This window comes from Jatropha curcas, chromosome 9 (assembly GCF_041381405.1).
Source record: "Jatropha curcas cultivar XTBG-Jc1 chromosome 9, XTBG_Jcur_1.0, whole genome shotgun sequence".
In the NCBI taxonomy this organism is placed as follows: domain Eukaryota; kingdom Viridiplantae; phylum Streptophyta; class Magnoliopsida; order Malpighiales; family Euphorbiaceae; genus Jatropha; species Jatropha curcas.
The window spans coordinates 23,864,731-23,887,189 of NC_143159.1; the positions used below are offsets into that span (position 1 = coordinate 23,864,731).

At 35.4% G+C, this 22,459-nt stretch overlaps 2 protein-coding genes across 3 annotated transcripts; both read right to left on the reverse strand.

Moving 5' to 3' along the window:
• Window positions 1-455: 455 nt before the first annotated feature.
• Window positions 456-5,905, reverse strand: EMB2820 (Cytidine/deoxycytidylate deaminase family protein). 2 transcript variants are annotated; one of them, XM_012224326.4, is made up of 9 exons: window positions 5,698-5,905; window positions 5,522-5,573; window positions 5,339-5,409; window positions 4,599-4,720; window positions 3,257-3,339; window positions 2,272-2,371; window positions 1,408-1,854; window positions 1,081-1,184; window positions 456-952 (listed from the first exon to the last, which is right to left on the reverse strand). In XM_012224326.4, the coding sequence occupies exons 1-9, from the start codon at window positions 5,774-5,776 to the stop codon at window positions 730-732; spliced, it is 1,281 nt and encodes a 426-aa protein (XP_012079716.1). In that variant the 5' UTR covers window positions 5,777-5,905; the 3' UTR covers window positions 456-729. The 2 variants fall into 2 exon arrangements, with proteins under 2 accessions (XP_012079716.1, XP_020537389.1); XM_020681730.3 differs by having other exon boundaries at window positions 5,723-5,873.
• A 7,203-nt stretch (window positions 5,906-13,108) lies between these two features.
• ATWHY2 (WHIRLY 2) lies at window positions 13,109-21,191 on the reverse strand. The gene is made up of 8 exons (XM_012224325.4): window positions 21,036-21,191; window positions 16,885-16,988; window positions 16,710-16,795; window positions 16,519-16,611; window positions 16,237-16,331; window positions 15,991-16,064; window positions 14,245-14,333; window positions 13,109-13,471 (listed from the first exon to the last, which is right to left on the reverse strand). The coding sequence occupies exons 1-8, from the start codon at window positions 21,068-21,070 to the stop codon at window positions 13,355-13,357; spliced, it is 693 nt and encodes a 230-aa protein (XP_012079715.1). The 5' UTR covers window positions 21,071-21,191; the 3' UTR covers window positions 13,109-13,354.
• Between the last annotated feature and the right edge of the window lie 1,268 nt (window positions 21,192-22,459).

Genomic DNA, 22,459 nt, shown 5'->3' on the forward strand with positions numbered 1-22,459 from the left:
TCCTAGTACGGTGATTTTTTTTAATTAGTAGATATTGTTATTTTGACATTAAAATATTTTTATATAAAAGAACATTGTAATAAATTTTAAAAATATAATAATTTTCAATTGGGAAGAGGATTCGAAACCAACCAAAATCGAAAAATCGAAGAACCATATCAAAACCATACCAAAAATTTTGTCGATTACATTTTGGTTCTTTAGTCTTTTGGTTCCAGTTATAATTCCAAAAAATGAAGGAACCGAATTTTGGATTCAGTTCCAGTTCCTCTTGAGAACACTCCCAGAACCGGATCTGCACAGCCTTAATAAATACATTTGGTATTTCGGTCCAAATCAATTTTTGTTCTTACAATGTTAGATTATTTCCAATTCTAGAACATCTTTGGTTTGTTTTTTCAATTCAATTTTGAAATACCAAGATCAAAGCACAGCCCTAATCTAAAACATGATAATTCATTACAAATTAATTTTCTTTTAGTGAAATTAATTCATAAATAAAATGAACTCCACATATCTTTATTCCAAATATGACATCTAAAAATGAATCATCAATAGAACAAACTGCAAGAACTACATGTTTGGATCAAGATTTCTAAAAAAATAATTAGCCGTTAACAGAACATTTGCATTTGCAAGGGCAAGATTTCTGAAAAATAATTGACTCCTTTATCTTCCTGGAGAATAGACCACAACAGGTTGATCTCATTCAATATCAGGATGTGCGTTTTAACCAGCCGTAGTTGCAATTTGATCACCATTATCATCTTTTCTGGCTGTTTCAACCACATTAAGAACATCTTCCGGTAAAACCACCCTGAAAACAGCATAGTGATGATTCAAGCTTTTCTCTCCTTGTAGTCTGTGAACACTGCCCAATGCACCGGCATTTGGATTGGGGAAAGCATAAAATATTCGCCTAATTCTTTGATGAACAAGCGCCATTGCACACCTTCCATGGAAAAGTTGTTTAATATCAGAAAATTTATTCTTAGAATTAAACTGAAGTGCTAAAGAATGTACAAGTCCTGGCTACAAGATGAAGATAAAGCTGACAGAGTCATAGCTTTACAAACTTACATGGTACACGGCTCCCAAACCAGAAAGATGTCGTAACCAGTGCATAGATAGGGTCTCACTGATGTTGCTTCATTATGAGCATCCATTTCTTTCCCATTCTCAACCTAAGCATGATCACATAAAGTTGACATGCATTTCAACCATCACCAAAGAAAATGCAAGGCAAATGTCAATGCCATAGTAGATGATTAGCACTTTCCCTTTGAATATAGAAGAAGCATAAAGCATTTCAAAAAAGTATAAATCAGTGACCCTCTTTAGCGGTTCACAAAACAGACCCAATTTCACAAGGTTGACCCATATATACAGAAGATAGATTTAACTCACATTTGCAATGTTTGTCTTTTGTCTTTTTGCTGGAGAATCTGCACATGAAGACAGCATCGGTTCCACTTCAAAAGCCTTTTCCTTAGAAACAGGGAAGAGATGCCTATCCCTTTCTGCAGAAGATTCAATAGCAACAATAGCAGCATGTCGTAAAGGATGCCAATTAAAAGAACCTTGCTTATTTAATTGTTGCCCAGACCACTGCCAAGGGTTTAAACAAGAAACAGCAACACATGAAGTTTCAGGTTTATCATGTGATTGCAGACTGTTTGGAATTGCAGTTGCATGACTTGCTACACTGTTGGAATCAGGATCTAAAGGAGAAACTGGTATGTTAAAGTGGTTGTTTTCAGTGTGGTTCTCTTTATGACATGAATAGATCTGATCACACCCGCTTGCAATAATTTGCTGAACTGAAGGATCCACTATAACTGCAGCATTGACAATCTGCAGAAATGCAAACAAAAGACAAATTCAGACATGAAAAATGCTCTACTATAACTAGTAATCTGTGAAATGATGATGCCAGCAAGCACCATCTCATTTCTAATAGAGAGCTGTGTTCATTTAGTGTTATCAGTTGGTTCATGGCAAAGCGAAGAATTGCCAAAAGCCAGTTACAAATTTCACACTATCCTTCCAAAGAAAAATAATGAAATCCGATGTTGGACTAGTAAGTGGAGTCGAGCCCAACTTGTGCAATTGTAACTCAAGTATTGCCATTCCACTCTCAGAAGCTTTTAAGGTAAATAGGATGCATGCTACCCCAGTACTGCCAATGTTGGCAGTTAAATTAACATTAGCTTGACGTATCACTACCTCCATACAAGTAAACTTATTTCAAAAAAGAAATTAAATAGTTACCGAACCATCACCAGATTTCGACAGGTCAGTAGCCACTTTCATGAAGTTGAAAACAGATTGCGAGTCCTCTTCACCAAATCCAGTAATGCCATCAATATTGCTATAATTGGAGGAAAGAAAATATAAAAATGAATTAGGACAAGGAAAAACACACTAATTTTGATGTATCCATGTGAAGAAATGCTTCAATATAAATATAAACTATAGAAAAGGAAGAACCAATCCTATAGAAAGAATCGAATATATAATATTCTATGATATTCCATGTTGTCATTAGTTTGGCACTTCATTTACAACTATTGCAACAATAGCTAAAGACAGAAATAATAACTTGGAAAAACTTGAAATGTGATCAAACATCATAAACTATACTAAACAAACTTTAATTACATTGAGATTAAGTTAACTAATATGACGGTTACTGATATTGGTACAGTTTCCTCAATCAAGCGCATCGTCAGCTGAGCAAGTAGGATAACAATCAAATCTTTAGTTAATCAAAAGCTTGCTATCTCATAGGGGCTGGATATTCTTTTCCTCCATTTTGCTTGGTTGAAGACCAAAGTTCAGAATAGACATTGCCTACCGAACCTTCCCTATGTTTTAAAAAGACAAAGTAACCACCAAGCTTGAAGATCAAAATTACTAAATTAATTGGACTATTATCTCATAGTTTGATCAGTATCTATAACCTAATTGCATCGTCATTTGATTCATTTTTTCCCTTTGACAACAGTTAGCTCAATTTTAAATTTCATACAAAGCATGCAACCTTTAGAAAGTTTTAGCATTATAATCCCTCTTTACTGCTTCCATATCATTAAGGTCTAGTAAGACAGCAGAAGATTGCAAGATAACATTGTTTCAAGTATCTATGGTACGAATCCTTAGTAAAACTTACAGTGAAATAGCATATAAATTATAGAGAAATGAGAAGGAAAATAATCATTAGGGAAACATTATAGTGAAATAGCATAAAACTTACTAGGTAGGTGGATGGAATGATGTTGGCCAAAACTTGCATTGTTCTTCCCACTCTTCCTTAGTCGTTGCAGCATATTTGCAAATCTGGAATTGTTAAAGCCCATATGTAAGATATGACTGCCTTAACTATCTCAAAGGCAATCTTACAAGTTTAAAAGCAAATAACCGCACTATTTCAGATAAGAGGAATTTCTAACAGGAATAGGGAATGCCTAATAAATAAGAGTTTCCATATCATATACAAACCTAAAAAGTATGATCTTTTGCTTTGGAAACATGATTTACAAATTTTAGAGATTCTAGAACTTAGATAATTCATTTCTCTAGCTGCCGTTATAAAAGCATCTAACAGTTTGATACTTCATCAAGAATGCAAAACATAAGGATATCAAGGGGTATCATTTTGATAAATAAGCAAACAAATTCACAATTTAGATCGTATCCATGTATGGTTATTGCAAGGAAATAGAGGCAAAAGAAGTAATATATTGAAATTACGATGTTACCCCTAATTTTGTTCATTAGTATTTGAAAAAAATATGGCATTCTAATGGTTACAAGCAACAATTATGATGTTTCTAGGACAATATAGAATAATAGATTTTAATTATTTGCACAAGAAATCAGAGAGAATGACATTGGATATCATCACCGTTGTAAAAGAAAAGCTAGTAGACATTAATTCAGGCATTGACCAATAAGAAGAGCTTGCTATTTAATCAACTTTTTGAGCAAGAAAAGCTATTAGACAATACATAATGATCGAAATAAGTTTACTGTGAACTTCCTTAAAACTTAGTCATCGGGCAGAGCCAATAAATAGCAACACAGCTCTTTCAGAAAACCAAGCAATCTGTCTATTTTGCACTATTGTTACTAACGCTACGTTAAGAATTTGACTAATCTAATCACATGACAGCAGTTAAAACTAATGTTATAAGTCTTAAGGTTCTCTGCCCCAATCATTAGATCTGCATTCAGTTAATCACCAATTCAAAGAAGTTTCCTCCACACTCTTCTTTCATATATCATAACTCAATCCACAAATTTAAAATAAAAGAGAACATCATCGGTCCACTACTATATTAAAAGCCAAAGTAAAATATAAAATTATAGTTGATGAATTTTACATGGTTCTTCATTAACAACCTCTAATCAGATAAGCCTACAAATTAAGAAACGCAAGGACACTCAAACTGCACTCTAACAATTTATCACCATCGCTTTTGGAAATCAGCAGAAAGTATGAATCTAACAAAATATGTGGTTCTACAAGGAATCAAGTATTTAAAAAAAAAAAAAAAGAAAGAAAAAAAAAAGAAAAAAGAAAAAAAATAACCCACTTTTGTAATAAAAGGACTCAACTGGTAAGAATTGATTAGCTCTTGCACATCATGTGGCAAGTTGTTCAATTGATTGTTGTTCTCAGAAGCTAGGCATAAGATAACTGACAGCTGCATTTTCCCTGAAAATTATGAAACATAGTCAATATACTTACATAAGTATGGTGTTGCATATCAAAGGGAAAGAAAAAGAAATTGAAACAATGTCTGCAAATCTAACAACCATTTCAGATAAAACATAAAATACTAAGAACCATGGCAACAAAGCACTCTAACTCTGGAAATAAGCAAATTTATTCAATTACATAGCCACATAAAACAGACTTGGTTGATAAATATAGTTTATATGTCGTTAATGTAGCGGCTTCAGCTTTTATAAATGCGTCCTAGGGCCAAGGCTTAAAAATTCAATATTGAATTTTTTAAATTATCACCAAAAGCAATACAATCCTCCTAGAATTCTTAAAATAAGGTTAGCTCCTAGTTATTTCATAAAGCTTTCCGCAAAGGAACATACATGTCATGACCAACCAATGAATGAGCCATACTAGGTGAAACTTAATGTATGATACACCAAACAACTAAAAAATGCAATGCTACAAAAGTTCCTTTACCTTGTGAAATTTTTCTTGCGAATCAACCAGAAATTAGTTCAAATGATGCAAAAAGGACAAAATCAAATACCAAATCAATAATTAGATTTAAACAAGTATATGAGAATAATAAAACAAAATCATTACCTTCAATATGTCTCTTCTGTATACGCTTCACATGGCGGAGATTTTCAAGTGGAGCTACCTGATTTAAACGCCTATTCCAACAAAATTACCCAAAAATCACACCATATCAATCTTAAAATAAATAAACAAAAAAAAAAAAAGTATCTTTACAAATGCTAAATATGAAGAAGATAACAGCTCAACCTTATAAGAGTATTTGCAACCTTAGGCTCGATCAACGACGCAAAAGCATTCACTATATGTTGCAAAAAAAAAAAACAAACGAAATCAGTTATTTAAGAAAAAAAAAAAAAAAAAAAGAGAAACGTGTTCATATTGAAGGAGTAAAGGAGTGCAAATTTGGCTTCTGATAATCTGACCAGTGGGTTGCTGGTTAGGAGATACCGGTGGCTTGTCAGGGATGTGGATGATTTGCCACGTAACCGTCTTCTCCTTCATGGTTGGTTGTTTGGTCTGCAGATTTTCAGGGAAAAAATTTGGATGCTTTAGGGTTTCAGAATACTAACCGTGGAAAGAGGTTTAGTGGCGAGCCGTAAGAACCGACGTCGTTAGATTGCAAGTTCCTTTACAAAATTATGAATTTTTTTTTATGCATTTATGCTTGACATCTAATTTGTATAACATTTTCTTAATATTAAAATTTTAAGATATAATATTTTTTATTCCCAAAGTTATTATATTATAAAAATAATTAAATTTCTCAAAAATCAATATAAGGAAAAAAATTTTAATTATAAGATAATACAAAATAAGGGAATAATTATGATAAGTTAATCATAGCGGATATAATTCCAAGTCAATTATTAAGTATATAATAATCAATAAAAAAACAGGAACAAAAATAATTCTCGTAAGGTACTTGTAACTTGTAAATGAAATTGTAACCAATGAGACAAAACTATAAAGTGTTCTTTGATTCTCATCTTTCCATTTCATAATATCAAGGGTGTGTTTAATTGTTAGAATACCTAACAGCTGGTAAAAAGAATATAAATCTCAGAGTGTCCCGTGTACCGGAAAAAAATGGATAAAAACACTTGTTGGTATAGAAGCAGGTGACTCTAACACAAGCACGAATGGTCTTATCTGTCACTAATAGTTTGTAGATGGATCATCCCAGTTTATTTCTGCTCATTTGCAAGAAACTGAAATCATTCGAATCAATCATTTGCTCAGTCTCTCAACTGAAAATTATGTTCAGATTCTTTCTTCTTGGAAGGGTTTGCTTTTACTATCCAGTATCGGAGATCAAGAATTAAAATTTCACGTATTTAACCCAATTTCCAAAGATTTTTTCACTTTGGCCCAATCTACCATAACTGAAAATATTATAAGATCTGGTATAGCTTTATTATAGAACATATTATAAGTCTCTGAATATCAGAAATAAAAGAAAATAAATTAAAATAAAAAATTTACGATGAAATTTCTTTAGCCCCACTGGCAATTAATCAAAGCTCAACTTTTAAAACTGGTTCAATTGAAAATGCCCAGTTCATCAATATCATAGTTGTGATAATAGAATTAAAGCTGTGCAGTAAAGGGGCTTTAATGCCTTTAAACAATTATATAAACAAGAATGAAAAGATAACTCTTTTCTAATAAACTGAAATAGATAGAGATTGGATAGGAATTATAAAAAATACCTCAAATTCAAGCCACAGATCAAACGATAGAGAGGAAGTGAGATTCAATCGAGTTCTGGTTTAGAGTAAGAGAGACAGAGAGAGGCACTGTCAATCGATTTGGTGGGTTGGAGATTATTTCTTCAGTGTATTGATCAATTTCTGGTTTAGAGAAAGAGAGACCGAGAGTAAGAGAAGCGCTAGGCATTGAGATGAAAAGATGGGAATGGGGTTAGGGTTTTTGTTTAGTGATTGTAAATCGTAATTCATCATTTTGGTAAAAACCAAAAAAAAAGAAAGAAAAAATGATTATGTTAAAAAACAGAGGCCACGTACAGACTATAAGTGAATTTCTGGAAGTTAGAGCGGTTGAATTGCCAATCAAAAAGACAGCCTTGACTGATAGGAATGCCACGTCATCAAGTGCAAAACCGTTTTTGGTTTATTATAGAAGGAATAAATCTGCAACGAAGGGGAGCGGTGTGCAGCAAGGAAGGGATTGAGACAACTCAGCATGTTTGTTAGGAATGATTCTATATATATGTTAGCAGTAATCATGTACATGGCATCTTTATTCTCTTTTGTTGTATTGAGCAGAGTATCTACTTCGGGCTCAAGTCCTGGGGGCTGTTTTACAGTCATTTTTGTCACTCTCCATTGTTATCTTCAACTTTCTTCTTCTAATACTACTACAAATTCTGTCCTTCAATCAACTATGTTTCTCCTTACTGTTCTTGCGTTCTAATCTCTATCATTTGGTCCGACCTGCTTTGGATTTTTTTCTGAATGCCTAAGACCAGAATGGATCAAAGGGTGAAAACTCTGGAGAAGAACATCGCCTCCATTGAAGACTCTATTGCTTCTATCAGACTTGATAATTCCCGCCAGCTTCCGGAGCTTCAACAAGGTCTCCAAGAGCTTAAACACCTTCTTCTCACAGGTACATCCCCTGCTTCTTCATCTAACACACATCCTCCTCCTTCACCATCCAACCCACAAAACCCAGACCAATCTGCTACCATCAATTCCCATTCCCCACTCACCACCACCGACCTTCACCCACACTCCTCATCTTCAAACCATAACTACATTCAAAAACTCCAAATGCCCATTTTCACCGGAACTGACCCATTCGGCTGGATTGCAAGATCTGAGCAATATTTTGAGTTACAAAACACCCCTCCAGCCGGTTTGTTGCCATGGCTCTCGTGGGAATGAAGGACCATCCTCTCCACTGGTTATGATGGCTTAGAGGCCGCACTCCAAACCTCACATGGACCCAACTCAAAACCGAACTCCTCATCAAATATAGTGGTTCAGATTCGGATAATCCCTACGAGCTGCTTGCTGCCACAAAACAATTGAACTCAGTGTCCACCTTCATTGATGAATTCATTACCCAAGCCGCACAAACTCCAAACCTCACAGATTTTTAACTCTTGGGATATTTTCTAAATGGGTTAAAAGAAGAAATCCGAGTTAGAATACGTTCCTCTGATTCTCAGGAACTGCATCGCGCGATGAGAGTTGCGCTGGAGGTTGAACGAACTGCAGTCACCATATACTCAGAAACCCACGCTGCGATCATCTGGTAGCGATTCTCCAGGTAAGTTTGGTCTGGGCCCTAAATTTTTCTCACCGCCCCACTTCAAACTCCACCACCCACCCAAAACCCGACCCGACCCAATACTCAAACCATAACCCACTCCTCCAGACCTCTAGATTTTACCTCTCGCCAACCCTTTCTCCCTGCTCCTTCCCGAAATTCCACTTCCTCTCCCAGAAACCGTGGATTCAAGCACTATTCTCACAAAGAATACCAAGACTTAAGAGAGAAGGGGCTCTGTTTTCGTTGCAAACAACCTTACTCTCCACTTCATGAATGCCCTCACAAATCCCTACGGGCAATAATAGGAGGAGAGGATGAAACTCTCACAGATGAAGGGCTCCTACACGAATTAGATTCAGATATCTTCACAGCTCTGCCCATAAACTTCAATGAAAGCCATTTCCAGCAGCTTGAGCTTTCCTTATGTTCTGCCTATGGCCTCTCTCAACCCAAGACTATGAAGATTATGGGTCTACTGGCTTCTCACTTAGTATTAGTCATGGTGGACAGCGGAGCTAGCCACAATTTTGTGTCCTCCGATCTTGCTCAGGCACTGAATTTGGCAGTTGAACCCACCGACCCGTTCCTTGTCAAGCTTGGTGATGGCCACCGCATGAAAACTTCCGGCGTGTGCAGCAACTTACATTTACAACTGGGTTCCTACACTATTTCTGGTGATTTCTTTATATTTCCGTTGAGAGATCTTGATATAATATTGGGTGTTGCATGGTTGGAAACACTTGGTGATGTGCAGGTGAATTGGCAGTGGCTTACTATGAAGTTCCTACATCAAAATCAGTTGGTGGAATTATGTGGTGATCCATCTCTAACCCGGGGAGCGATTTCTGCCAAATCGTTCTCTAAGGTCACAAATATGTCTTTCTCTGCAGTCCTACTGGAACTGTCCATAGATCCTCCTCCAATGTCATGTGTCTCCACTGTAGAGAATTTTGATTCTGAGAGCCAATAATTACAGGAACTTCTTGCGGCTCATGCTTCTGTTTTTCAGGAAATCTATGGCCTCCCTCCTCGTCGTTCCACCGATCACAGGATCGCCCTTCAGCCAGGTCAGGGACCAATATCTGTGAAACCTTATAAGTATGGCCACATTCAGAAAGATGAGATCGAGAGGTTGGTGCATGATATGCTTTCAGCTGGAATTATCAAACCCAGCTCCAGCCCATATTCTAATCCTGTCCTCCTAGTCAAGAAAAAGGATGGCAGCTGGCGGTTCTGCGTTGACTACAGGCAACTAAACCACTCTACAATTCCTCACAAGTATCCCATTCCTGTTATCCAGGAACTGTTGGACGAATTGCATGGTTCTCAGGTCTTCTCTAAACTAGACCATAAGTCCGGGTTTTATCAAATTAGGGTGGCTGAAGCTGATACTCCCAAGACAACTTTCTGGACACACTCGGGCCATTACGAATTTCTTGTCATGCCATTTGGGTTAACCAATGCGCCAGCCACATTTCAAGCGGTAATGAACGATCCCTTTCGCCCCTATCTCCGGAAATTTGTCCTAGTCTTCTTCGACGATATTTTGGTGTATAGTAACAGTTGGGATTCTCACTTGAAACACTTAAGGCTTGTGCTCCAACTGCTTTGTGATAACAAACTTCAGCTCAATCAAAAGAAATGTTTCTTTGGCCGGAAATCAGTTGAATACCTGGGGCATATTATCTCTAAGGATGGAGTTGTTATGGATCCTTCCAAAGTCTCAAGTATCCTACAGTGGCCCATTCCAAAATCTACCAGGGCAGTGCGAGGATTTCTGGGTATTACAGGGTATTATAGGCGCTTTATCGCCAATTATGGACAACTAGCTCGCCCTCTCACCACTCTTTCAAGAAGGAAGCCCAAGCCAAATTCACATGGCCACAAGATGCTCAAGATGCATTCATCGCTCTCAAGCATGCCATGACCACTTCCCCTGTACTGGCAATGCCAGATTTCTCTAAGCCCTTTATAGTCGAAACCGACGCTTCTAAGTCTGGGATTGGGGTTGTCCTCCATCAAGATAACAGACCTCTTGCTTATTTCAGCAAGGCTACCGGAGACCCAGCCATGTCCAGGTCTGCTTATGAAAATGAGTTGATGGCTCTTGTTCTAGCAATCCGGCATTGGAGGCCATACCTAATTGGGAGGTGTTTTACAGTGAGGACTGATCAAAAGAGCCTTATGCACCTTCTTCAACAAAATGTGTCCACACCAGCCCAACAATACTGGTTAGCCAAGCTCATGGGATACAATTTCAATATTGAATATAAGACCGAAAAAACCAATAGGGCAGCTGATGCCCTGTCTCGCTGTCATGATGAGGTTGAATTTCAAGCCATCTCGGGTCCACAATGGATAGATTGGGATGCGATCTCTAAGGAAATCCAACAAGATTCCACTCTCTCCAAGATTATCTCAGAAATCTCTTCGGGTAAACCATCTCAAGCTCATTATTCTCTCATCCACGGGAATTTGTTCTATAAGGGACGATTGGTGCTACCTCCCTCCTCTAAGTGGATACCCAAGATCATAGAAGAGTTTCATTCTACTCCGTTAGGCGGACATTCAGGAGCTTATAGATCTTACAAAAGGGTTGCCTCCAATTTCTATTGGCCGGGTATGATGGGCACCATAAAGAAGTTTGTCGCTGCTTGCTTGATCTGTCAAACACACAAATATGAGGCTAAGTCGCCGGCGGGTCTGTTACAGCCACTTCCAGTTCCAAGCCAAATATGGGAGGACATAGCTCTTGATTGCATCACAGGCCTTCCAAAGTCCCAAGGGGTGGACTGCATCTTAGTGGTGGTTGATAGATTGTCAAAATATGCTCACTTTCTCGGCCTTCGACACCCTTTTACAGCTGCATCCGTAGCCACTCTGTTTATGAGGGAGATTGTGAGACTCCATGGTGTTCCGGTAACTATTGTCAGTGACCGCGACCCATTGTTCCTAAGTAACTTTTGGACTGAACTCTTCCGCTTGCAAGGTACTACTCTGTCCTTCAGCACCACTTATCACCCCCAAAGTGATGGTCAGACAGAGGTGCTAAACCGCAGCTTGGAATCCTACCTCCGGTGTTTCTCCTCCGAGCATCCGAAATCATGGGCTAAGTGGCTTTGCTGGGCAGAATATTGGTATAACACCAATTATCAAGGAGCTGCTAAGAAAACACCATTTGAACTAGTTTATGGCAGGCTACCCCCAACCCTTCAGCGGTTCCTACCGGGTGAAACTCGTGTTGAAGCTCTTTCCCAACACCTCCAAGATAGGGATAAGATACTTCAGCAGCTCTGCTACAATCTACATAGAGCTCAGCAGCTGATGACCAAATATGCTAACCCCAAACGCCGTGATGTTCAGTTCTCCATTGGGGAAAGGGTCTTCCTTAAACTCAGGCCACATAGGCAGCAGTCCGTAGCCAATAGAGTCAATGACAAGCTAGCTACTAGATTCTACAGACCCTTCGAAGTACTCAAGAAGGTAGGGGTTGTTGCTTATAAGCTCCAACTGCCTTTGGGATCCAAAATACACCCTGTATTCCATGTGTCTCAGCTCAAGAGGGTAATTGGCAACCATCCAGTCATTGCACAATTGCCGGATGGTCTCAACATAGAAGCAGGACCATTGGTTGAGCCCTATAAAGTTTGCCAGCGACGATCTCTGCACTCCACTTCAGGCCCAATACCTCAGGTATTAATTCAGTGGCAGGGGCAAAGCGAAACAGATGCAACTTGGATAAACGAGTCTGACCTGAAGGCACAATTTCTGAATTTCAGCCTTGAGGACAAGGCTTTTTCAGAAGGGGGCGGTAATGATAAGAATGCCACGTCATCAAGTGCAAAACCGTTTTTGGTTTATTATAGAAGGAATAAATCTACAACAAATCTACAACAAAGGGGAGTGGTGTGCAGCAAGGAAGGGATTGAGACAGCTCAGCATGTTTGTTAAGAATGATTCTATATATATGTTAGCAGTAATCATGTACAGGGCATCTTTATTCTCTTTTGTTGTATTGAGCAGAGTATCTGCTTCGGGCTCAAGTCCTGGGGGCTGTTTTACAGTCATTTTTGCCACTCTCCATTGTTATCTTCAACTTTCTTCTTTTAATACTACTACAAATTCTGTCCTTCAATCAATTCTGTTTCTCCTTACTGTTCTTGCGTTCTAATCTCTATCATTGACACAATTTCAGTACAAGTACAATTTCTCTATTATTCTTCTGAAAAAAAAAATCCTTTGTAATAGATAATAATTCAAGCAGAAATATTCCCAGACATAGTCTTTAGCTTCTGAGCATGCAATTGGTTGTGTTCAATTTCTTGTTTCTGATCTAAACTTTTCTTTACATGAGAACTATTATAGATACTGAAAGAACAATAACCAAGAGCAATTTGGCTCCAGGTTTTTCACAGCTGTCGTAAACTAATAGATCCAAGTATACAGTTCCATTGCAAATTCCTTTTTATGAATTTGCAAGATTTAGAAAATGACTTTATATTTTGAAAGCAAGAAATTATTTTCCTGGAAAACAGCTAAACAAAAAGCAGACATTTTCCATTGACCAAATTTCCATAGTCAGAACATTGAAAAACGCTTTCCATGAAACAAACAGACATAGCCTACATATGGTTTGAATATGCCATCTGCAAGAATCTACAGGGGAAAGGGCAGATAATTCAAGCAATACAAGATGAAACACAGAGACGGATGGCTTCATTTAGCAAAACAGGATTCGATCTTATCTAGGTCTACAAAGCATTCCAATAGCTGTGCATGGCTTCATCTAGCCCACTCTAACTCAGGCTCTAGCCTATCTGCCTTCGGCGGATTTCCAACTACATATCCGGGCAGTTTAGCAGTTAACCGATCCCAACCCATGATATGGGGCAATACAAACTGCACAAAGGATGACAAAAAATCAGAGTGAAACCCACATTTCGGTGAGAGAGCGAAAAAGGAAAAAAAAATGAAAAATTGATTGCATGCTTTTGTAAACCCTGAATTCAAAAGAACAGTCAGACAGTGCATAATCATGTATTGGCACAATAAAAGATGCATAATCATGGCATTCAAGCAATTAATAGATGAACAGAGCAAATCTTTAGACATAGCTAGCAAGTGTCTAAAAGCATAAAACACATTCCTTTTCTCGAGGTACACGTTAAAATGTACTAAAAATATTTGACAGAATTTTCTACGATACACTGAATGGTGTTACTCAGATATCTCGTTCCTGCATCTCTTGTCGCATTATGAATTTTTCTTAAGTATGGAACTCAACTAACTTGATCCTGACAAAAAAGAAAGCCATATAGATCCTGATATTTATACCCTCCCAACAAGATTTGCAAAATTATTTTGAGAATATTCAAAGAAAATAAACAAATGATACCAAATATAGGAGCATGCAAATGACCCTGATATTATGTAAAGAACTTGAGCCTTTGAAAATTATAATTATTGGTCATTGGTACTATCCTAAGAACAATAAGGTAGCATCTTTTCTAATTTGTTCAGATTTTAATAATTCAATTCATGGTAATTATATATCTCTGGAGCCTCTCACAGATGGCCACTTTCTGATATAAAAATTGAGAAAAAGAAAGGAATCATATTTCCAGCAAAATTGTGAAGAAGCAAGGGAAAAGGAATAATTAATTATGCCATACACTGCAAGCTGTCTTCAAAACTGTAAATTCACCAGCAGTGAGAGGAACACTGAACCAGTCGTTGGTTTTTAAAACATTGTTAGCAACGGCTGCAGAAAACAAAAAAGAAAAAAGAATGAGCTAACATGCAACTGAATCAACATTCTATTGAGAAAACAAAAGGGCCAAAGAACCAATTGCATGATCTGTGGATGATAATATAAAAGATCTTTCAAGTCTCCCTGAAGTAACAACAGCATAAGAACAGGGAACTTTACAGTTATCAAAAGGACAATCTAGACAGCAGTGGGAAAAAACCTTGTTGACAAAAGCAAAATTCAAGTAATACAAGCAGAATTACCTGCATCACATTGCGGGATCTCGCATTTTCTTTTTCCTTAAATTTATTTTATTAATATAAGCTTGTTCTTTATTTTAGCTTAATTCTATTTCTCATATTTTTTTAAAATTTTAACCACTAGAAATTCCTCTAAACGAGAAAAATAAAATCAAAAGAATTCAGTGTGAAACAATAATAATTTAAGAGCTCTAAAATTCTATATTTGTTTGTTATTAATGGTTCAAACATAACGATTGAAAAAAAGTAAACTGCTAATAACAATTAATAATTTTGTATTTAAAAGTTAAATAATGCTAAATGAATTAGACAAATTCTAAAACATACTATTAAAAAGATTATAATCATACTCACCGGATTAGTTAGTGATGAACATATTTAATCTACATATATTTATATTTAGGTCCCTTCTATATAATTTAAAAATGAAAAAAATTCATAATTAACAATTAACCACACTTCTTTCAAGCAGATAAAGCATAAAAATTAAAATCTATAGCTAATTGATTAAAAGATTACATGAGAAAACAAATAAAAGTACTTATGAAATACTTGTTGTAGTTTTCATAAAAGTACAAGTATGCCATGTTATACAAAGACATCCAGTAAATTGAATTGCAAGTTTTATAGAACAGCAATGAGACCTTCAACGTTACATGGAAATTAATTTAGGGCCTGAATTCCCAACATGTTCACAAGATAAATGTGGCAGAGATAAGGATATTAAGATAAATGTATGGTCACATTAGATTTTAAGGTGCAAATAGCACAAGTTGGGAATAAAATGAGGAAAGACGTTTAAGATGGTCTGGTCATGACCTACGTAGACTCCCAGGTGCTTCGACTCATAAGTATGATACGCTAATAGTTGAAGTTATTAAACGACAAAAAGGTATACCTAGATATGGAGAGAAGTTGTTTCCAAAACTTATGGGTTCTAGACATTAGTGAGGATGTGGCTATAAAAGGAGCAGATGGAAACAAATAATTTATGTAATTGACCCCAACTAATTTGAAATTAACGTTTAGTATTGTTGTAGTAGTTTTTAATGAGGTGTTTGATATAAATTGGTAAAAGCAATAAATAAATAATCAATGGTTCAAATATATATATATATATATATATATATATATATATATATATATATATATATATATTATACTTGATGCTATTTAATATTATTTCTTATTTTTGCTACTAAAGATTTTTTAGATTTTGACAATTTATTTCTTAACTAATATGCACAATTTATACAATTATTCAAATGGTTGCACCTCCAAGTTCAACTATTCAAATGGATGTTTGACATTATCCAAGTTACATAAACATTACCCAAAGCAAATGTATCAGAATAAATTCAAATTTCGATCAAAATGTAACAATTAAAAAAAAAAAAAAAAAAGCTTACTTAATGACAGAAAATAACCACCACCATCTGCATGTGGCTTAATTGATAAGCTCTTTCTCACTTGACCAGCATTACTGCAACATAAATTAGTTAGTCAAAGAAAGCTACTGGGAAAATGAAACATTACAAAGGCTAAGTCAAGCAGGTTCAACATATTTTCCATCTGGAATTGAGCAAAGAGATCGCAATTGCTTTGAAAGTTTTGAATAAAAGAACAGAAAACAAAAAGAAATTCAGAAAATCAACCTTGATAACATTGAAGGATCATGAAAAAATTCCGAAGAATCTTTTGGACCCAAGCTTATCAAAGACCCAACCTCTGTGGCTGACAAAGCAAAACACTGCAAAGATATCAGTAAATCAGTCATGAAAATGAATAAGACGCGTACACATGAGATAGATCGGTAGATAGGAAGATAAACAAACAGAGAAACCAGCATCTCCGGGGGGTAATAATGGAACTGAAGCCAGGGTAGCACTTGATTAATAAATAGATTAAGATTATAGGTGAAGAGAAAGAAATTCTACCTGCCTCCTCGAATAGTCATACTTGCGCTCACCAATAGCAGGCATGAAAGTTAGCATCAAAGAACCACGGCGCTGAACTGTAAGATGCCCAGACTGCCAAATAAGGAAAGGAAAGGAGGAGAAACTTTATTAGGGTTTATATAAAAGCATATGAAAAATTGAAAAAATGAAAGGAGGAAAATTATGCTTACATCCAACTTAGTGAAAGTTGGCAGAACAGGTGAAACTGAAAGTGCAGCTTTTCCTTTGAAAACAGAGTATGGAGCAAATATTCGTTCTGCAAAAATACTTGCAGTTTCAGATATACGGCACATGGGATCCAAGTTTTCAAGACTCAGAAAAATATTTGTAAAAATGTCTAAACACCTTTTTCAGTAAAATGAACTCTAGCAGTTGAAATGCCAGCCTGGAATGAAAGAGCATGCAACCTTGAAGCATCTCTCCCATCAATAGATTTTCCAAAAGAATTCCTATTCAGACACAACCACCAGAAATCAGAAAGTAAAAGAACAAATACTGCAGTCCATAAGAAAACTGAAATAGTTTCAGAATCAACTTCAAGTTCATATTCAGAATCACAGAAGGCTGGAGGAGTTACTGTGATATATTAAAAAAAACATATTAAGTATACAAAAAACTAATCAAGTATCTAAAAAGAAATTGGAAATGCCTTATAGAAACATTATACACAATATGGTATTCAATATCATTTTTTATCTCTGATATTCGTTGTTAATAGTAAAACATGTTTGTTTTCGTTACTTGAAGTCTTAGAGAGAAAAATATGTCGTTGCAACATGTGAAAACCACGAAAAGTGGTCTGCACTTGTTTCATCAATTCAATTTTCAGTATTAGATAAAAAACACCATAACTAGAGGATTCTGGCCAAGCTGCCATCAAGAACAGGGTAAAAGGAAAATGGCATAATGTAAGACCTTGCAGCTCTTAAATATACATTCGACTTTCAAGAGTTAAAGATATGAGTTCTTTTATTGTCACTCTTCATCCAAAAAAAAAGAAAAAGATAACATAATGAAAGAAATTTTAGCAACAAGGTATATGGGCAGAGGAGACTTCGAAAAGTTTTCATGAGCAGAGGAGCCTTCCAAAAGTTTTAGTTACATAATGCAACTTTAAGACTTCTAAATACTGATGAGGTCACTTTATCAACATGCCAGCAGGAAGAAGATAGACTTGATAAATTGAAAAACAAGAAGGTGATTGATGTGAAAATATACATACAAAAAGAAAAATGCAGAAGGAAATAACCTTCTACTATTTCATGTTACCCAATCCAAAGAAAAGGAGGTCCAACAGCATTCTAAATTAAATCTAGATGACTGCCATTTCACACTAGCAAAAGAGCTGTTTGATTAACAACCATATGGAGATAAAAATGCTTCAAAGGCTGCCTACCTCTTTATTACTCTCTAAGAATGTTCGACATGAATGCTAATACTGATATCGATACTACTTAACAGACTCATTAAGCTTGTCCCCAAACCAGTAGGGTCGACTACATGCATCTTTTGCGACCCTTAATGTAGACAGAGGCCTTTTATGATGAGTTTGATCTTCTTACAGTAACACTTATTTCATTTCCATCTGAGACAAAGATGATGAATTTGTACTATAATTCATTAGCTAGGAAGTTTCAAGAATTTTGAGCTGATTTTGCTCTTAGAGCTCCATGGTTCCCAAAGAGCTAGCAAAGTGGACTAGAAGTGAGTATTCAGAGTTTTTCGGCAATTTTTTTAAACCAAAACAAAATAATGTAACATTGAAAAATTCAATAAAAAAAATTGAACACGAATCTGAAATTTTTTTTTTTTTTTTCAAGGTAAAAAATCTAAATCCAAAAGAGCAATCTACATACAAAACATTGTAAACAGTAACAAAACCGATTTATCATTTAAACTTAATGATTAATTGCAACAGAGTATCTTAATTGAAAAAGTTGTAACAATTATACTAAAATTTAATTTAAATGAAAATAAAAGGCCAATTTATAGTATTGACCAAATCACTGTAGAGAATTCAATAAATTACAAGTAGCTTATATTCACAACCAAAGAACTCTCCTACCTTTTCTTTTAACTTCTCTTTATCGAAATAAGTAAATACAAAACAAAAAAGAATAATTACTTCAAGACAACATAATTACACAAACAACAAAAGCTAACCTCTAATGATAGAGATAAAATAGGCTAAAGATTACATTATTAGTGATAAAACATTACGTGCCAATTTGTTTGGTTTTGTTGAAATCAGATACCGAAATTTTAACATTTTTTTCAAATCAAACCAGACCGAATTAGCTGAGAAATTGAGACCAAAATAACCAATTAGCCGAATAAACCAAACCGAATGCTCACCCCTAGAAAGCACCCGCTGCACTTGAAAATTTTGCTTTGAAAATGTGAATAAAGAAAGGGCAGTATCAGACAAAGTACATGCACATAAGTCGTTAAGCATCAAATCAGAATTAAATGCCTTAAATCATTTATGGACCCCAATTATTGGTAAACGTTTCAATGTTGGCCAGCCATTAGTTGTTGGTTAATGAGCATTATGATCTAGAAGTTTCTATTTACTGCCTGGAAGAGAAAAGCTGTCAGAGCTTATTTTGCAGCAAAATAGACATTTCATTCTCATCGTAAATCAATTCTTTTTTTTTTTTTTAATCTTGTGGCAGAATGTTTTAACACATCATAAAATAGCAGATACACACTGTCTGTTTTCTATCCCAGGGACAGATCCTGGCAATCCTTGCTCCCTGTATGGCAGTAGACTTGGGCTCAATCTAGGCCAGCCAAATACTGAATATCCAGAAACACATCCACCCCTAGGCAGAACACAAGGGACCATCCAAGTAAAGCCAGCCAAATAATAAATATTAATAAAGGCATCCATCCACAGGCACAACACAGGGAGTATTCTGAGTAAGGCTGAATCATAGGCCTATGTATAGTGTGTCAATATCCATTCATGCAAAAAAATAATACAGTTGGCATTTAAAAAATGAAAAGGATCTAATACTATACACTTTGCTGTTTTAAGGATTTATGGAAAAAGAATGATTCACAAAGAGCTCCACCAAATTCAAAAAGGAGAGAGAGAGAGAGAGAGAGAGAGAGAGAGAGAGAGCGCAAGACCCTTCCTCCGTATCTCACTCCTTTTAGAAAGCATGTAAAATATTTGCTAACCAACTTATTTACTCTACAAGCATCATATTATTCATCATTCAGAAAATAAGAACAGATTTAGGAATTGAAATGGCTTAGACAGAAACAAGAAAAAATGGATTTTTGCCTTTGGAAAGAGAAATATTGGACACCACCTGAATATTGTGCCTTTTTTTCTTGGGACTAACATAATAGGGATGAAAGAAAGGGGCAAATGACATACGTAAGCACAACTACAACTATCTCAAAACTATAGAATGAGTGAACAGAGTTTCCAATCTAAGGAACTTTAATTTTTTTGATTAGATACACCATTGTTACTCAAATGCAAACAATTCAAAAATTTTCCAAATCCTTTCTTTTTGAGTGCACTTGACATACAGTATCATACAAACAATAAAAACAACTAAAAATAGATATAACATAACAGACCCCCAATTAACTTCTGGTGGCAAAGGAAACCCACTAGAACCAAATAAAAAAATTTAAAATTATAGACTTATATGCTCAAAACATCATTTTCCTAGCTTTTCACATTTTTCTATCGACCAAAGAGAGAAACATAAACAATTTGTGGGGAAACGAACAGAACTTACTCAAACAAGTAAGAAATAAACAAGAACATCAATGATGCCATCAAAAAGAAAGAAAGACAACCAAGAGAAACAAAATTCAAGTGAACACCGTGTCTTATTTTATAACTATGGATTTCCCTACCTTGTTTATGACTTGCTCATTCAGTAATTGATCAAAAGAAACTAGCAAGGTAATAGAGTCTGGTTTAACACCAGCAGATATCATCTCAGAAAAACAAGAGTGATGTAACTCTTTTACAAACATAGTTTGTACATACCCCGCAATCATTCCATTCCAAATCACAACATTTCTCTCAAGCATTTTATTAAATAGTTCGCAAACATCAAACAGCTTCCCACATCTAGAACATATAGCAACCACTGTATTCGCCACCAGAAGAAGATAAAAACACACATACACACACAATCTTTAAGCAGCGTTTTATCAAATAAAAACGTGCAACTTCTGAACAACCATTCTCCAGATAGAACTGTATCAATGAACCTAGCCACAAACTAAGCGACATTAAAAATCAAAAATCAAAACGAAAATATAGAAATATAAAAAGATAAATTTAAAAACTAAGAAAAGAAAAAGAAACATCATTTTCCTCAGGTTTCCCACATTTATCCGCAAACAAACAGAGAAAACGAAATTATTTTATGGAGAAATTTACTCGAACAATTAAGAAATAAACGAGTATAACCATGAAAAACAGTCAGGAGATTAACATTTTCAAGGGAGAAAGTTGAAACCTGGAATATTGCAGCAATCGCAATAGCTTCGTCATCTTGAAGGTCAAGTTTCGAGAGGGACGAAGAGAGTGAGTAACACTGTCTGAACTCTGAAGGGTTTTTTATGGAAACGCGCTTCTTTTTTTTTCTGCAAATAATAAAATACAGAAATGTCGTCTCTTGTATCGATTTGATAAACGACATATAGTTAATGAGAATAACATGTCGTTCGTGCTCTCTCTCTCTCTCTCTCTTTTCAGATGATTCTAAGCTTTTTCTAAACTAGTTGCCGTACAACGGAGGTGCTTCCCTGTTTATCACAATCCCACCTTTATGTTTACAGTAGGGGTCACCACCGTTCCGGTTAAAAAGTGGAATCAGAATCGATCGCTTTTCTCTTATTTTTAAAATAATTTTGAAATTATTGATACCGATTTTGTTTTGGTTTTGAATGAATAATAACAATAAATAATATTATTAAAAAAATTAAACCAATTTAATAAAAAATCTTAAAAGTTATTTTATAAAACTATAACAAAAAAAAGTAATTATGAATTTCTTTAAAAATATGTTTTTCATGGTTTTAAATTAGAATCGCTAATTTTAAACCAAAGCCATTGGCTTCAGTTTCAAAAAATAAATAATCAGAATCAAACTTTAAATTCACGGTTATGGTTACTGTTTGAAACCAAAATCATTGATTACAATTTAGTGTCAGTTTTGACCGTTAGATTCCGGTTTGAAATCGAACTGTGGTCGTCACTAGTTTATAGGTAGGGATGGCTACGGTTCCGAAACTGCCGGTTTCGGTTCTGAAATCAATGGTTCCGGTTTCAAAAAGTCTTGAATCAGAATCGAACCAAAAATTGACGATTCCAGTTTTGATTTCGGTTCCTTAACAGTACCAAATCAATTATTTCAATTGGTTCTCCGATTGATTTTCTAGCATTATAAAATCAAAAGTTAGGGAACATTTTTTTCCTAAAAATAAAAAAAAAAAAAGGTTATTGAAATCGGGTAGAACTGTCGATTTGAACCATCGAAACCGCTGGTTCTAAACAGTTGAAAAAACCGTAGGTTCTGGCCAGTTCTTGGAACCGTTGGTTCACAGTTCCTCAAAAGTTGAAACCAGAACCAGATTACAGATTCTTGGTTTTGGTTCCGGTTCGGATCCTCAAGGTTTCGGTTTCAAAAACCGAAAAATGGCCCATGCCTCTAAAGTTAATGATTTCAGTAACATTACACACTTCTTCACACTAGCAACAACAAATTTGACTTTTTTTTTATATATAAAATATTAATTTTATATTTAATATACGATTAGTACGATTATCGAAATAATAAGTTTCATATTTTTCAACTATTTAATAAGTGTTTCATCAATCACTTTTATAAATTGAGGTATTCAATAGGTCATTTTAAAGTATTTAATATATGTAATTTTA

What these genes read in the sequence shown, in the direction of transcription:
- EMB2820 (XM_012224326.4), bottom strand. Translation starts at nt 5,776, where the DNA reads ATGAAGGAGAAGACGGTTACGTGGCAAATCATCCACATCCCTGACAAG. An exon ending in TCATTCCATCCACCTACCTA is followed by an intron (nt 2,372 to 3,256) that starts GTAAGTTTTATG and finishes CTCCAATTATAG; the next exon opens with CAATATTGATGGCATTACTG. An exon ending in GTTTGGGAGCCGTGTACCAT is followed by an intron (nt 953 to 1,080) that starts GTAAGTTTGTAA and finishes TTTCCATGGAAG; the next exon opens with GTGTGCAATGGCGCTTGTTC.
- ATWHY2 (XM_012224325.4), bottom strand. Translation starts at nt 21,070, where the DNA reads ATGACGAAGCTATTGCGATTGCTGCAATATTCCAG. An exon ending in CAACTTTCACTAAGTTGGAT is followed by an intron (nt 16,612 to 16,709) that starts GTAAGCATAATT and finishes CTTATTTGGCAG; the next exon opens with TCTGGGCATCTTACAGTTCA. An exon ending in TTTTGAAGACAGCTTGCAGT is followed by an intron (nt 13,472 to 14,244) that starts GTATGGCATAAT and finishes TCCTTTGTGCAG; the next exon opens with TTTGTATTGCCCCATATCAT.